The sequence below is a fragment of the Notothenia rossii genome (genome assembly GCF_949606895.1).
Source record: "Notothenia rossii genome assembly, chromosome: 6".
NCBI lineage: Eukaryota > Metazoa > Chordata > Actinopteri > Perciformes > Nototheniidae > Notothenia > Notothenia rossii.
This window is the reverse complement of record NC_136909.1, coordinates 66,792,868-66,809,763: the sequence shown is the minus strand read 5'-3', so window position 1 is coordinate 66,809,763 and position 16,896 is coordinate 66,792,868. Positions and strand designations below refer to the sequence as shown.

Sequence of the window (16,896 nt, the reverse complement as noted above, 5' to 3'; positions counted from 1 at the left end):
GAAAAGAGGCCATTAAAGGCGGAAGCGACTCATGCAGGAACTAATTCACTTTTAGGGCAGTTTGACAAATGAAGGAACATTCAAATCCAATCTACCTGGGCTAAAATTGAAGGGGGATAATTGAAAAGAGCTCTTGCTATAACAGGTCTTTCTCTCAAAGTGCCATTACACAGCCACTTTGCCTCTCATTGAGGGACAAGAGCGCCCTCTTGAGTCAACATATAACAGCACACAGGACATATAAAGTTAATAATATTGATTTTATTTCCATCCATATATACAGATATTTTTTTCTCTTGTCATATTTATATAGCTTTAAGCATTAGGATCACTGTACAAACAATGAACAAAGAACAATGAAAAACGGCTATAGTTTGCTCTGTGTTAGTCACACTAATCATAAAGAGGAAGTACAGTTCATTGCACAATACTGCATGACGTGAATGGAGGAAGAAACACAGCATGGGTAAACTACAGCTGATTATCTGCTGGGTGTGGGATCCTACAGTATGTCAGTGGGAGTGAAATGGGTCTACAGGAGCATGTAGTGCCCTAAAATAGGCCTGGGTTGCCATAGTGACTCGGGGTTATACGCAACACAACAGAAACAGCACTGACGTGTTTATGAAACACAAAAACGCACAACAAACAATGGTCCCACGGATGGAGTTACTGTCTCGTTTCAGGACCAGTTAACACGCTACAACGCAATAAAAAACACAACCACTTAATATGTATTTTGCTCCACCATTAGGATGAGTATGATGGTCAGAAAAGCAGAACGGATGGCAGTGGGTCATATGCTAAAATATGTGTGTCTGCCTTTGTAATTGTGATGGGCAGCACAGATTACCGTTTGTGTGTAAATTATGTCAAAAGTCTGATTCAAATGAGTACGGACACATTTTTGACAGATCATCTTGTAATACACACCAGAGAACAACCGCGTTACACAAACATCAAAGAAGAGTAGTTTTCGTTTCAAGGTTTCATAAAAGTAGAAAACGAAACATCCTTAGTGGAATAATCTATTCAACTAATATGAACACTACACAAGCTAATTAAACGGCATCACTCCTATCACCCCTGTGTTCAGGGACATTCAATTATAATAAGGGTGAATTAGGAGCAAGGTGGCCTGGCTAACTTTCCTGCTGATCAACAGTTACAGCTGCGGAGGCTGGGAGGCAGCAGGCTTTGGTCACTCAATTATACAGCACCACCTGCTGTGGCTGGAACACCCAGTCTGTCGTGTGTCTGCCTACAGAAATACTGTGTCTCTGTACAGGGAATCGTAGTTAGCATTCTAATAATGTGGTATTTTTGGTTAATTTACGAGGGAATCCAGTCATGGAGTAGTAATGTGGGCCGTCAAGGGCAGTGCAAATGAAATATGGAACGTATTATTTTTGGATGAATGAACTCTGCCGTATTTCATCCCAGCAGAGAAAAGGCAAATTAAACCCGTAGAGCTACAACAGTACTTTGAAGTCATTAACACAGGCACGCAAAATAAAGCTTACCAAGCAACCATAAATAAAAAGTTAAATCCATTAACCTACAGAGAACACGAGGTGCATCACTTCACGTGTTGGGGGGAATCAGGACAGAAGTGTGTTTCTTTTGGGGCCGTTGCATGCATTCACAAATGTGCACAAACACACACGTCATACCAAACATTTTTTTTCATCTTTGTAGTCACAAAAACAGGGAGACGGACTCCACATGGAAACATATCCTCTCTTCTCCTGATGAGGATCATGACTCCTCTGGGCGCTGACACAGAGTTCACTCACACTGGTCGAGGTTTAGAAGTAAGAATGAATGACGGATCCTTGATTTGCACCATCATCCGTTCTTCTCCAAATCTTTCAGAGGTCACTCAGTGCTCTCCTGGCCCAGCTCTTTGTCTTCGCTGATAACGCTCTCTGGCACGCTGCCCTCCCCCTGGAACAGCTCCTCCATCAGCTGCTCCCCTGCGCTGCCGGCCCGGGACGCCCACAGAGCGGCGCCCTCCCGCAGGCCCAGGGAGCGCAGCAGCCGAGCATACTCCAGAAACGCAGACTTGATTAGTTTATGTGCAGGAGGAGGTCAAGGAGAACTCATAACATTGAATAGGTCAGAAGAAAACACAGTGAACGTTTTCATTCCCCCTCAGGAAAGTATTTTTAGTTACACTCTGATTATAACATCACATGGTTGTTTGTTTTAGTAAGTATCTGTGATAATCTTCTTATTTATTGCAAGACCCAAGGAAAAGTAGCTGATGATGAACATAATGAGCCTGGGCATTATCCTTGAGTCAGACATACTCTTTAAATCCCACAGAAAAGGAACTGCAAAGGGACTGCCTTTTCTATCCCAACAAGATTCAGAGTTCACGAATTGATTTGAATTACGTTAGATAACTGTAATAGTGTCTGTAATGTTTTTTCTAGACCATAATTAGTCCAAAAGTCTGCTGCCAAGGCTTTAAAAAAAGAAAGAGGAAGCCAGTCAGCCAGATCTAGATGCACTGCACAGTGTCTGTTACATCATGATTATCATCATCATCACATACAGACACCTGACTAATATAATGCTTCCATGCAGGATGAAGACACCACTGAACAGTTTGGTGAGAAAATAAATAATATGAATCTCATATAGAGATCATTGCAGTCATTACAATACTAGGAACACTTATATGCATAACACAAAGCAAGACAAAGAGTAGTTGTTCAAATACAAACTGCAGCCCTCAAATATTGAATCAAACCCTCTCTTAAAATGCTTCCACATCAACAGGTCTTTATCCCCTTAATGAAGGGAAGAGCTTTTTTTTCAGAACTGTTGCTTTGACTGCATTAAGTTTTAGCAAGTGCAACTAAATATATTCAGCATTTATATGATGGCACTGCGGCCCACCTTGTTTAGGCTACTTTTGATGATCACAAAAATACTAAAGATTAGATGGAAACAGACACTTGAGTTTTTAGTTAGGCCACATTTATATTGGTTTTAAAATAGATATGTCACTTTCTTAAAAGGAGGATATTAATGAATACACTGGGAAACTCTGAAAGTGAGATATTTGATCTTCTTGAAAGACAGCTCGGCCCTGCGCAGGCTTAGTGTGCTCCTGGTCTGCTCTCCATAAATGATAAATCACTTAGTGGCTACAGGCCAGATCTGACCAATGAACAAGCCAGGGGGGATGTTTCCAACTCATGAGATGAAATATTACTTTAGAGGTTTACCTTTTCCCACCCCCTTATCTTTTGTTCTGTAGTGTGTTTATTACTACATTGCGCTGATCACACAAGATACAAATAAGAATATAATATAAGCCAAAAAAAAAGGCTGACTAGTAGAACTTATGTATGCAGTTGCAATAAAGTAAACGTATATACAGTACATCTGAGGAAAAACATTGCAGGATGGGCTAAACTACAACATATGTATTCTTTCTGTATGTCTATGTTCAGACGTTTTTAAAGTAAGTTCTAAAAGTTCTCTTATGAGATACGATGTGCTTTTAAATGTCTTTTACTGTGAAGAGCTCTCTACTATGGAGTGCACATCTGCAGTACAGATGGACAGCGTTAAGAGGGAACCTAACCCTGGTTATAAATGTCCATCGGAGTGCAGTAATGGGTTTTCAAAAAGGATATTGGAAGAGTCATCGGCCTCCATCACCCCGTACTTCAGACAGGCTTCGATGAAGAGCGCGGCTCGATCAAAGTACCGCATGCTGCCCGGGAGATGGATGGAGGAGGACAAAGACACACGCATGAGGAGGTGAGAGCTATTGGCAGACCCCAGCCTCATCCCTGCCCTGATGGCTGGGATCCCAAAGCATACATCAGCCCCGATGTCCCCCTAATTCCCTGAGCTTTCACTGTCAGATCTCAGAGCACGAGGAGGAGGAGAAGTAGAACAACAAACCAAGGGAATCGTTTTAGGGGGAAAATATATGGGGTCACTCAGACCATAGTTTATACTGCCATACACTCAAAGATGGAGAATGGAGCAAAGGAAAGGAAAAAAGTCACAGGGTAAAACATTTGGAATTTTAAAAGAGATAAAGTTAAAAGGTATTCCTAATTATGATGGCTTTTTTAATTTACCGAATTTCTGGGAATGTAATGAATACAAGAAAGACCAGGGTTTCTTCATATTTTCCAATGCAATACTTCATAGGACTTCATTCTAAGCCCATGCCATGGTCTTGCACGTTTTTTGAGCTATGTCTGCGATTATATATACAGTGGGGCAAAAAAGTATTTAGTCAGCAACCAATTGTGCAAGTTCTCCCACTTAAAAAGATGAGAGGCCTGTAATTTTCATCCTAGGTATACTTCAACTATGAGAGACAAAATGAGAAGAAAAAGAAATCCAGAAAATCACATTGTCTGATTTTTAAAGAATTTATTTGCAAACTATGGTGGAAAATAAGTATTTGGTCAATAACAAACAAACAAGATTTCTGGCTCTCACAGACCTGTAACTTCTTCTTTAAGAGCCTCCTCTGTCCTCCACTTGTTAACTGTATTAATGGCACCTGTTTGAACTCGTTATCAGTATAAAAGACACCTGTCCACAACCTCAAACAGTCACACTCCAAACTCCACTATGGCCAAGACCAAAGAGCTGTCAAAGGACACCAGAAACAAAATTGTAGACCTGCACCAGGCTCGGAAGACTGACTCTGCAATAGGTAAGCAGCTTGGTGTGAAGAAATCAACTGTGGGAGCAATTATTAGAAAATGGAAGACATACAAGACCACTGATAATCTCCCTCGATCTGGGGCTCCACGCAAGATCTCACCCTGTGGGGTCAAAATGATCACAAGAACGGTGAGCAAAAATCCCAGAACCACATGGGGGGACCTAGTCAATGACCTGCAGAGAGCTGGGACCAAAGTAACAAAGGGTACCATCAGTAACATACTACGCCGCCAGGGACTCAAATCATGCAGTGCCAGACGTGTCCCCCTGCTTAAGCCAGTACATGTCCAGGCCCGTCTGAAGTTTGCTAGAGAGCATTTAGATGATCCAGAAGAGGATTGGGAGAATGTCATATGGTCAGATGAAACCAAAATAGAACTTTTTGGTAAAAACTCAACTAGACGTGTGTGGAGGAGAAAGAATGCTGAGTTGCATCCAAAGAACACCATACCTACTGTGAAACATGGGGGTGGAAACATCATGCTTTGGGGCTGTTTTTCTGCAAAGGGACCAGGACGACTGATCCGTGTAAAGGAAAGAATGAATGGGGCCATGTATCGTGAGATTTTGAGTGACAACCTCCTTCCATCAGCAAGGGCATTGAAGATGAAACGTGGCTGGGTCTTTCAGCATGACAATGATTCCAAACACACCGCCTGGGCAACGAAGGAGTGGCTTCGTAAGAAGCATTTCAAGGTCCTGGAGTGGCCTAGCCAGTCTTCAGATCATAACCCCATAGAAAATCTTTGGAGGGAGTTGAAAGTCCGTGTTGCCCAGCAGCGACAGCCCCAAAACATCACTGCTCTAGAGGAGATCTGCATGGAGGAATGGGCCAAAATACCAGCAACAGTGTGTGAAAACCTTGTGAAGACTTACAGAAAACGTTTGACCTCTGTCATTGCCAACAAAGGGTATATAACAAAGTATTGAGATGAACTTTTGTTATTGACCAAATACTTATTTTCCACCATAATTTGCAAATAAATTCTTTAAAAATCAGACAATGTGATTGTCTGGATTTCTTTTTTTATCATTCTGTCTCTCATAGTTGAGGTATACCTAGGATGAAAATTACAGGCCTCTCTCATCTTTTTAAGTGGGAGAACTTGAACAATTGGTGGCTGACTAAATACTTTTTTGCCCCACTGTATATGGAAAGCACCTTTGAGCATTAGGAAAAGCGCTATCAAAATCGAATGTATTATTATTATTATTATATAGTAGGCTCATAACGGCATCAGTCCAGGGTCTTACCCGTGCAGCATCTCTCCTACTTTGTAAAAGCAGCCCAGCGACAGCAGCACCAGGATGGCTTTGGACTTCTGGTTGACCTGTGGGGAGCACAGGTGCTCCGCCCAGCGCTTCAGCACATCTGAGCTCTCTGCTGGGTTCAGACGCACCTGGAAACGCACGCACACGCACACGCGCACACACACACACACACACACACACACACACACACACACACACACACACACACACACACACACACACACACACACACACACACACACACACACACACACACACACACACACACACACACACACACACACACACACACACACACACACACACACACACACACACACACACACACACACACACACACACACACACACACACACACACACACACACACACACACACACACACACACACACACACACACACACACACACACACAGCACTGAAACTCCAACTGCTTGAAAGGGGCTTCCTGAGTCAGACAGCCACGTGTTGTTCACAGTGGGAGAACATGGTAGTGTTGGGCTGCTCTAAATTCTATTAAAATATCTGTCTGTCTTTCCAAAATCCATTAATTGCAATGCTAATGCTAACGCTAATGAGAAAACTTGTTCAAACATAGTTGCAAATAAGCTAAATTAATTGCATTCATAAGATAAGTTCAAATCGGTGGCTTAAAGATCACTGTATAAATCAAACATATTATTTATTTAAGAGTTTAAATAGCAACATTTATTTTGACGTTGCTTTTTAAATATTTTAATCGTTTAACCTTTATTAGAATAATGATTTTTTTATTACTATTATCATTTAATTTGTATTTCTGTTGTACCTATATGTTCACTTTATTTTGTAGGGTTTTGTATTGTTGCATCTATTCAATTGTCTTGTGTCTTATCTTTCCGAGATAAATCATTATTTATTTGTATTATAATACATTTTACCTCCTTTTGTCTCTTAACCTTTTAAAATGTTATATTTTGCTGCATGTATCTGTAAAGGTTTTAACTGATCTGAGGGGAATTTCTTGTTGTTTATTTTTGTGTGTGCCATTTTGTAAAGCACTTTGAGCTGCACATGCTGTATGAAAAGTGCTATATAAATAAAGCTTTATTATTATAAATGTGAATAATCTGTCACAACTCTTCTTGCAATTACCAACAGATAATATGTAAACTCAAGCATACAATGTACACAGTTAGTACACTCTGAACTCGCACAACTCACTCTGACACTATCCAAACATTTCACAGTGTGTGATGCTTCCTGTTGACGGACACCGTCATGCTGAGTTACCTTAGCCAGCCAGGCGGCTCGGTTCCACTCCCCATAGGTCTGCAGGTAGCGACAGGCATCCGCCGCCTTGTCAATCAAACACAGCAGCTGGACGCCCTCTGACGGACAGCAGAAGGGGAGAGTTTGTGTGTGCATGTGAAATGGAGATATAATAGCCTATCTCTATGCAAGGCCGGAAACCAGTGTGATTATTTATTTACACACTGCTGGCAATAGCCACACTCATTATGCAATATTTTGATCAAGTTGAATCCAATATTTTTATAAATATTTAACCCTTGTGCCTCACTTTGAAAAAAAGTTATTTTTATGTCCTTCGAGGATATTAATGTTGGAAAAACTGCAACTGTTTTGTTTTTACAGAATATCAGGAAAATTCATCTATTTGTCCTGAAGGGCAAACATGAAAAACGGCTCTATCTGGAGGAAATCAAAAAATGTTAAGCCAGGGCTGCAGTCGAATAGTCCAAAAATCAGCTCCTAAGTTCTATCCCTTGACCTCTGAGTGAAACGTCACGGGGTTAAGGGATAGTGGATAGGAGAATTCAAAAGGACTTAGGAGAATTCCAAATGCACTTTCACTATCCGAAGTGTTTATGATGCGCAAGCGGACGTCATTTTGTGCGTCTGCTGCTGTGGGGGAAACTATGGAAATTACAGTGTTCTATCCAACGGACTACAACATGGATGTTTAATAAGAACGAGGGACTACTGTAAACTCATCTAGAGACTGCACCGTGCTCTGATGCTCTTGCTTTATGCTTTATGAACGTGGACAACAGAGAAACATATTCTTCATGACCAAAGTTGGAATTGAAATAAAAAAGGAAAGTGAAACTTATGCTCGTCACCCTCTCTCTTCGGTCCACATTAATACAAATGATCCCAAAGATTGCATGAACTATGAAAATATCTTAAAATCAATACAAATGTATTTATTATAAACTTAAGTCCTTAACATCTATCACTGTGTATATCACCATTCAAACATCTTTTAAAAGTTGAAAAACCCCCACACAGCTCAGTGAAGACTGTGAAATGTTGACTTTATTTGATCATTTCAGTAAAAACTAACGTCCATATTTCTCTTTTTTTGATTATAATACTGATGAACGTTCAAAACAAAGCACTTTGGCAAGTTACCGTTTTAAAATGCTTAATAAGCACCGTAACTTCCATGATATAATTTCTCCGTCATAATCGGTTGTTTCCGTGAACGGCCGACTGTTGTGTGACAGCAAATGCTGCGGCTGCAAGGCATTGTGGGGCAGCATTTTCTCCTCTCCTTTCAGTTAGGGAGGTCCAGTGGTTCCTAAGCTAAAGGAAGTTATAAAGAAAGTTTGAAACCTCCTTTCCTATCATCTAGAGCAAGGGTTGCCAACACGTCGATCGCGAGCTACCAGTAGCTCGCGGAGGTTTTCCGAGTAGCTCACCAGAGGGCGCTAAAGTGCAGTTGACATGTTGAGACATATTTATTTATGTAGTATATTTTGAGAGTAAGAAAGATAGATAAAAAGAGATGTAAGATGCAGTCATGACAACTGAGGAAGGTCCGTCAAAGAAGAAATCTAAAATATACTACTTTCATGACGAGTGGGAACATGAATTTTTATTTACGAGCATCAAAGACAAGTGTGTGTGTTTAATTTGTGGCTCGAGTGTTGCGGTGGGGAAGAAGGGAAATGTCGAGCGGCACTTCACAAAACTTCACGAAAACTTTTCAAAGGAGTATCCCGCCGGCAGTTGCCTTCGCGTTGAGAAGGTACAACAATTAAAAGCTACGCTACAAAGGCAGCATTCATTGTTCACGAAGCCGGCCAAGAAAGCTAGCCTAGCTACAGAAGCATCGTTCCGAGTCGCTCAGTATTTGGCAAAGAACAAAAAAGCTTTCACTGATGGCGGTGTTCTTAAGGGAGCGATGTCTGTTATGGCAGAGACTTTGTTCAGAGACCACAAGAGCAAGTCGGAGATAATGTCTGCCATTGACGATGTGCAACTGGGAAACAACACTGTGGCGAGGAGAGTGTCGGCGCTGTCAGTGGATGCCATGGGACAGTTGGAGCAGGACATGGTCAGGTGCAAGTGGTTCTCCATACAGTGCGACGAGTCGGTGGATGCGAGCGACACAGCTCAGCTGTCTGTGTTCATCCGGATGGTGTTTGAGGATTTTACGGCGAAAGAGGAATTTCTGACACTGCTTCCACTCAAAACAACAACAAGAGGTGTGGACGTGTATAATTCTATTAAGAATTATTTCATAAATAAAGGCGTGCAAATGGAGAAGCTTGTATCCATAACAACTGATGGAGCCCCGGCTATGAGAGGTCGCCACAACGGTTTTATCGCAAATTGTAAGTCAGATCCATATTTCCCACGTTTCCTGAGTTACCATTGCATCATTCACCAAGAAGCACTTTGTGCCAAAGTTATGGACTTCAATCACGTCATGAAACCTGTGATACAAATAATAAACTCTATCCGAGCGAAGGCAAAGCAACACAGGAGCTTCAAAGTTTTTCTTGAGGAACTGTCAGCTGAATATGGAGATCTCCTTCTCCATGCTGAGGTGAGGTGGTTGAGTAGAGGGAAAATCCTACAGCGCTTCCTCTCCTTGCTGAATGAGGTAAAGCTCTTCATGGAAGAGAGGGGGGAGGACACCTCCATCTTATCTGATGCTGGTTGGGTACTTGACCTGGCCTTTTTGACTGATCTGACAGGAAAATTAAACCAGCTTAACCTCCAGCTACAAGGCAATGGCAAAACAGTATGTGACATGATTAGTGCTGTAAAGGCCTTTAAAGCAAATCTGTGTCTATATCTCCAGCAAGTAAAGGGAAATAAATTGCATCAATTCCCCTCTGTTCAAAAAGTAGGCTACTGCAGGAGAATAAAGATGCTGCTGGCTTTCTTGACTTATCAAAGTACTGTGACTGCTTAACTAAGCTTGGGCAGGAATTTGAGGACAGGTTTCTTGACTTTAAACAGCTTGAGCCCTGTGCAAGTTTCCTTGCTAACCCATTCAACATCGTGGATGTTACTGACATGTCTGAGCAACTGGCCAGCCTTTTCAGTCTCAGTGCTTCAGAGTTGGAGCTGGAGATAATCAATCTCCAGAATGACATTCAGCTGAAAGCACATCAGATGGACAAAGATTTCTGGAAGCTATTGGACCCAGAGAAATTCAAAAACATTCAAACTGCTGCACTGAAACTGTCCTGCTTATTTGGGTCAACATATCGCTGTGAATCAGCATTCTCTGATATGAACTTTATCAAATCCAAATTCAGGACAAGACTTACTGATGAACACCTCAATGACTCAATCAGAGTGAATTTGTCAGGATACACACCCCAGTACAGTGCTCTGGTGGATGCTATGCAGTGCCAGGTGTCACATTAGCTGAGTCAGGAGAAAGACAACAATGCAGTGACAGACTGAATGTTTGAAGACATATGTTTGCTTGATGCAAGTTGAGAAAAGCACAAGCCATATTCCCCTTTTACATGTGAAACAAATTTGTGAAATGCTTGAAATAATTTAAATTATAGAGCTAGAAATGTTATTATTACAATTAGGAACTTTGCACTCTTATCTGTAAAACTGTTTACTGTAGTTATTGATGTTAAAGCAGAACTCAGTATTGCATGGTGATTATTTGTCTTTTTTTCTCTTCATGAGAAAGTCAAGTTTATTCATGTTAATGTTAATGTTTCTGCTCTTGAGTCACGAATGTGATATGTGCACTGAAATCTATATAAAATAACATGAGTAGCTCTTGGCCACTTTCTTTTTTCAAAAGTAGCTCCCGGTTAGAGAAAGGTTGGAGACCCCTGATCTAGAGAATTCGAACGGCACTTATCATGGCTGCTACTGAGGGACTTCCGGGTCATTTCACTCGGTTAGGAATGTTCCTAAGCTAAATGGACTATTCGGCTGCAGCCCAGGGCTTTAGATGAAAAGTCTGATACAACAAAATGGATGACTCGAATGTCCTCAAAATAAGTGTTTTTTACGGGTCCTTAAGAGTCGGAATAGTTAAAACTAAAGAAAATCTCACCCTTGCCAAAATGTATGCCATATTTAATAAAACAATTAAAAAGCCCAAAACTTGCCCAATGAGGCACAGGGGTTAAGGATAAGCTTTTGAGGCTGCTGCCACCCACACAATGAATGCTGCAGATACTCATTAAAACCCAGAGGAGAAGTTTGCAAGCTGTTTTCAGACATGCAGCAACTCTACCTGCTAGCTTGCCGTTGGCGATCATGTTGGTGGCCACTAGTTTGATGGTGGACTGAGAGGGTCCTGAGGAGGTGATGGTGGTCACCAGGCAGGCTTTGAGGGAATCACAGTAGTAGCTGGAGTTGTCTGCGCTCGTCTCCAACAGTAACTGCACTGCCCGGTCCGTCTGAGAGCCACAACAAAGAGATGAGGATGTAATGACTGAGGACAAACAACAGCAGTAACAAGGGGAAATTATGTTCATCATCAGGGTTTCATCTGGAGGGGATGAGGCTCAGGCGGGGTCAGCTCATGCTGGCCTCAGCCTGTCTGCCGATTGGAGGAGAGCGCCTCCACGTACAGCCTGCTGATTGTAGCCTGTGATTAGAGCCAGAGTGGGGACCTTAAGTGGGGAGGGGTGACTACAATCCCCACAGGCTGAGACACCAAGGGGGACACAGGCAGCACTTATCGTCAATCTTGCCTCATTAGGCTCCACAGCAGCGACATCACCTATTTACCCTCATGGGAATATGCTTGTATGTCCAGCTACAGTATAGAGTGTGAAGGTGTTAGTTAGTGTTTTTGTGGGAGACAGGATGGTGGCATATAGTCTGGAAGCTTTAAGCAAGAAAGAAGTAAAAGCAAAACCTCTGCCAGGTTTATCTTTTGAAATATCAAAAGGAGGTTTGCCCTTTGAGGCAAATATTGCACTTTACTCATCTATCTATATTTAAAAAACCTCTTGGTTAAGCTGTTCAATGCAACTCACACAAAGCTGGTTGCACACAAGAAGTCGTCTTTTTAGAGATCATCATTGGACAGCAATGCTTCAAAATGTGATGATTTTATAATATATGATGCATTGCTGTAGAGAAAACTACCAAACAGTATATAAGAGGAGTCGCAATGGACAACCTTTGGACTAACATCTGCAGTGGTTAAAGGCAACAGACACATTGATGCAGCAGCAATACTTATCCCAAAACGTCATGTAAAACACTCGTAGGGAACATTTTACATAATTCCATTACATAAGGAAGGTTTTGAATGCAGGATGTTTATTAGTAGTGGGACACTGAAGTAGATCTGAACACTTTAGTAACTTTGACTTCAATTACAGAAGACATATTTGATCATCTCCTAGGTTATTTTAAGGCTGGGGAATGTGAGCTAAAACACTTCTATAATGGCACTCTTCTATGTTATAATTGTTTCTGTAGGACAGTGTGTGAACAGTCTGTGTGGTGCAGTTCCTACCTGACCCAGCAGGAGGAGCTGGTCCGCACATTTCTTAGTGTGTTCATAACTGGAGCGCTTCACTTCCTGCAGGTGGACCCGATCCAACTGGAACTTCTGTTGGGCAGGAAAGTGAAGACAAAAGTTAGCTTATTTTAACATAATGCCTCCATAGATCCATAAGCGTGTGTGTGGGTGAGCAGTAGAGATGTATCATTTCTGGACAGAAAAAGAGTAATGATGTGCAAAAAAAGATATGGAGGACAATTATAGAAATACAGAGAGCAGAGATGGAGAGCGCAATTAAAAACTCCTTAAAATATTCAAGAGTTCTCCCAGTGTCCCTGGTGCCAGAGCCACCCATACTTAATATCAGTGCTTTTCCCCCCCATTATTTCATTACATGTGCCCAATTGGGAGTTCAGATATTTTTTTCAGAGAGCAAATGATAGGCTTGAAACATTTAAACAGCGATAGCTATTTTAAAGAATGACTTTTATATGAGGACTAGAGGGAAAATGGTTCAATAACGAGAGCGATAACAGCATAGTAGAAAATGAGTTGCACAGGATGTGTGTGTGTGTGTGTGTGTGTGTGTGTGTGTGTGTGTGTGTGTGTGTGTGTGTGTGTGTGTGTGTGTGTGTGTGTGTGTGTGTGTGTGTGTGTGTGTGTGTGTGTGTGTGTGTGTGTGTGTGTGTGTGTGTGTGTGTGTGTGTGTGTGTGTGTGTGTGTGTGTACACCCTTGTATCTTTATCCGACACAGGCAGTACTTTCTTTGCACTTTATTATGATGAATTCTTCAGTGAGTCACAGCCGTGGGCTTAAAATCCTTGCAGAGATACAAGATGAGTTTAGTAACCGCATGCTCTGTATTGGAGTCTTGGATATTAGTAATTACAGCCAGGCTGCTGCCACTGAAGCTGTTTTATGACAAACAGTTGCGAGAGTAGCTGCCGAGTGTCTGGGCAGCACTTTGAAACTTTGGGATCACTCCGTGGCTGCTCATTAAAAGTTAAAAATACTTTAAAGAACAGAATAGTGCATAATCCATCAAATTAACCTCGAAAGACACTCAGAGAAAAAAAAAGACTCTTATTTGAGTTTTTTTTAATAGAACATCCATGAAATTAGACAGTCCATTCATGCTACTTTAATAGTAAGAGCCGTTAGACATTTTCCTTAACTGGCTTTCATCAAAAAAGGTCAAGAAACATTATGTAGCTTTATAGGTGAAGAAATCCAGTCTGGCTTCACTTGGAAAACCAACTTTTACACAACTATTCCATTTGTTTTCTTTTTATAACTATGTCCGCATAAGTAGATGTGTACTTGCGACACAAACACAATGTTAGGGTACATAAGATCTAACAAGGGAAAAAAAATGTAATGTAAAACAGATGCATTCCTGATGGAAACATGGAGGTGGATTTCTTTTTTTATTCAAATGGACTCTGATGGTGCTATGTTGACCGGCAAAGGTAGAAAAAGGCGGTGGAGGACAGATCAATAGACATCTTCTCAACACTCTCCAGAAGAAACTGGGTCAATAATTAGTGCTGGAAAAAAAGAAGAGATCCAAGGTTTTGTTTATTAAAGCCATCAGCAAGCGAATTGATCCGAGCAATGACACGGAGCAAACAAGAGATGTTTTTTTCATTGAGCGTAGCCTGGGGTGGGCTAGAGTCATTGGAGGAAATGTTGGTGGGATTGATTTTAGTTTTAGTGGGGTCAAAGTGAAAGATAGGTTTGACCTTAAAGGCTTGAAAGTCTGAGATACTTCCCTAAAAGAGTGAGGCTTAGTGAGACAACAGAAGAGATACATACACAATAGGGCTGCTCAAGTAATCGCGATTAGGATTATGGCTTGCAACGATTACGAAAACAACGTAATCAAAATAAAACGATTATTTTTTTATTATTACTATTTTGGTCTTTCAGTTGAATTATACTTAAAGGTGGGGTAGGTAAGTTTCAGAAACCGGCTCGAGATACACTTTTTGTTTTATTCCATGGAATGCTCTTAACATCCCGATAGCAATGAATATCTTAAGTGCTTTGACAAAAAAATCCATAAAAAAATGTAATCTGTTGAACCCGTAATACTGTAAAAACTACAACCAATCCGTTTAGCCGGGCCGGCAAAACGGATTGGATTGCCGCCCTGTCTGTCAGCCTTCCATCTCGTGCACGCACAAATGTATCTCGTACCCTCATTGGGCAAGAAAAAATGTAACGGAGAAAATTAAGAACAAAAAGAAAGTGGAAACTAGGAGAAGTCAAACCAGAGTCAATATCGGAGTTGCTTTGGCTGTGTAGTATTGATAACCGAGGTGTGTTTAGCTTTGCCCGATATGTAACGTTACTGCAGCCTGCTCTCGCGGAGGAGGTGCTCTGTAAGGAAGTCTGAAGGAAGGGGTGGATTCTTTTTGGCTGTGTACTTTCAAATTTTAGTGCAATCGAGCCGGTTTCTGAAACTTACCTACCCCACATTTAAAGTTCAGGGTAATCAACTGTTAAAAACATACTGTTCACATTTTTTTCTCCAATAAATGGAGGTTTTCAAAGTCAATGAATAATCGCAATTACAATTATTTACCCAAATAATCGAGATTATGATTTTTGCCATAATCGAGCAGCCCTAATACACAATGTCATTGATAATGGAATATACTGTGTGACCCGTGCTGTGTTGACACTTTGGATGACAAGACACAGCCTGGTAGGCACTTGTTTGTGTGTGCTCTGACTTCAGGAGAGTAACTGTCTCTGTGAGGAATCCTATGGGAATTTTTAAATGTCGACTGCAGGGATCAGGTATTTGTCTCCATTGTGTCAGTGAACCAGAGACCGAGAAAGCAATAACCGGCTAAATAGGTTTCAGACTATGTCTTTTAAACGGCTTGAACTGGTGTACCATATTTTTTAATCAAGGTGACACTTTTTATAAACCTGCAAGAAAGCAAAGAACGCGTTTGGAGGTATCAGGCATTTTTAACTTCGCAAATTTGAGTGCAATAATGCAGAAAAAAGTTGGTTGTTTCATAATATCTAAGACATGAAAGTACAACCCATTCTTTGAGAAAGGCATCTTTTTGGCCTTATTGTATTGGCTAACTGTGGGACAGGGGAAACAGGTAGTGCTGCTTTCACTTACGCAGATGATGTCAATATTTGTTCCCCAAAAAATGTATCAATGGTAATTTTTTTATTTGAACGTTTTTCAGATTGTGATGTGGCTTGGAGAAGAGTACTGATCGTGGTTCAACACAAGCCCACATGCCGGACTTGGGATCAGATTTGGGATGCTGACACTTAATTTTTTTGTTGTTTTACTGACCTGGAAGTAAGAGCTCTCACACAGGATGTCATTGCAGATGTCCAGGTGGTTCTGAGGCGGTGGTGGCTTGGTTCCTTCACCCTGGGTGTTCCCCTCTGCGATGGACAGACGGGCCTGAGCGAACGCCTGGATGTAGTGGGACGCCACAGTCCAGAAGTGAAGATCCGACTCGTCCCCGAACAGCCTGCGGTTTACCACAACATCACATCAGCTTAGCGGATGTTCTCTCGGGGGAAGTTAGTGTAGGTCAGACATTCTGCGAGTTTCTTCTTGTAGTTCGCTCACTAATGACCACAGCTCCTGCATCTTCCAGCCCACGCCTCACTCTTTCAGCTCCCGTCCACCCCCTCTCCACACACTGCCTTTTCTTTCGTCATTTACTTCCCTCAGCATCCCTTTCAACATATCTGCAGAGGCACACAGCTGTTGCTAGGTTACCTTTCCACATTACCCATGGCATGAAAAACTTGGGCGGTCAGTCAGATGTGGAGACATAATCATGGGCTCTCAATGTGATCGGGGACATTGTATTCAATCACCGTAGGAAAGGGGTCTTTGGGATGTTCTAGGCTTAAATAACAGGATGCAAACAGGGGGGGAGGAGGGGGGGGATTGCATTTTTACTCAGACTGGCTGCTCTAGTTACGTTGGATGCTCGAGGGAACGGAGAAGTGGAGCAGAGATGAGATCAGAGTTGCTGACACCAGCTCTCGTGTCATGCCTTGTTTGTGGGGATACAGAAACAAGGCTGTACAGTTGAGGCAAAAAATAACTCCTGTCATTTAGGCATATTATTTCACAGTTTAAAATATACATCTTACATTTTCCATTACATAATCTGAATGAA

The 16,896-nt window shown here is 41.6% G+C and overlaps 1 protein-coding gene across 4 annotated transcripts in view; it reads right to left on the bottom strand.

The window, feature by feature from the left end:
• Positions 1-241: 241 nt before the first annotated feature.
• Positions 242-16,896, bottom strand: part of wdr11 (WD repeat domain 11) — an 82,732-nt gene continuing 66,077 nt past the window's right edge. For 2 of the 4 annotated variants that reach the window (XM_079690621.1, XM_079690622.1), the window contains 7 exons: positions 16,050-16,233; positions 12,734-12,829; positions 11,495-11,660; positions 7,186-7,352; positions 5,965-6,110; positions 3,654-3,733; positions 242-2,078 (listed from right to left, as the gene is read on the bottom strand). In XM_079690621.1, coding sequence (XP_079546747.1) covers positions 1,879-2,078; positions 3,654-3,733; positions 5,965-6,110; positions 7,186-7,352; positions 11,495-11,660; positions 12,734-12,829; positions 16,050-16,233 — 1,039 coding nt within the window. In that variant the 3' untranslated portion in view covers positions 242-1,878. The remainder of the gene's footprint in view (positions 2,079-3,653; positions 3,734-5,964; positions 6,111-7,185; positions 7,353-11,494; positions 11,661-12,733; positions 12,830-16,049; positions 16,234-16,896) is intronic. The other 2 variants (XM_079690623.1, XM_079690624.1) reach the window with 1 other exon arrangement.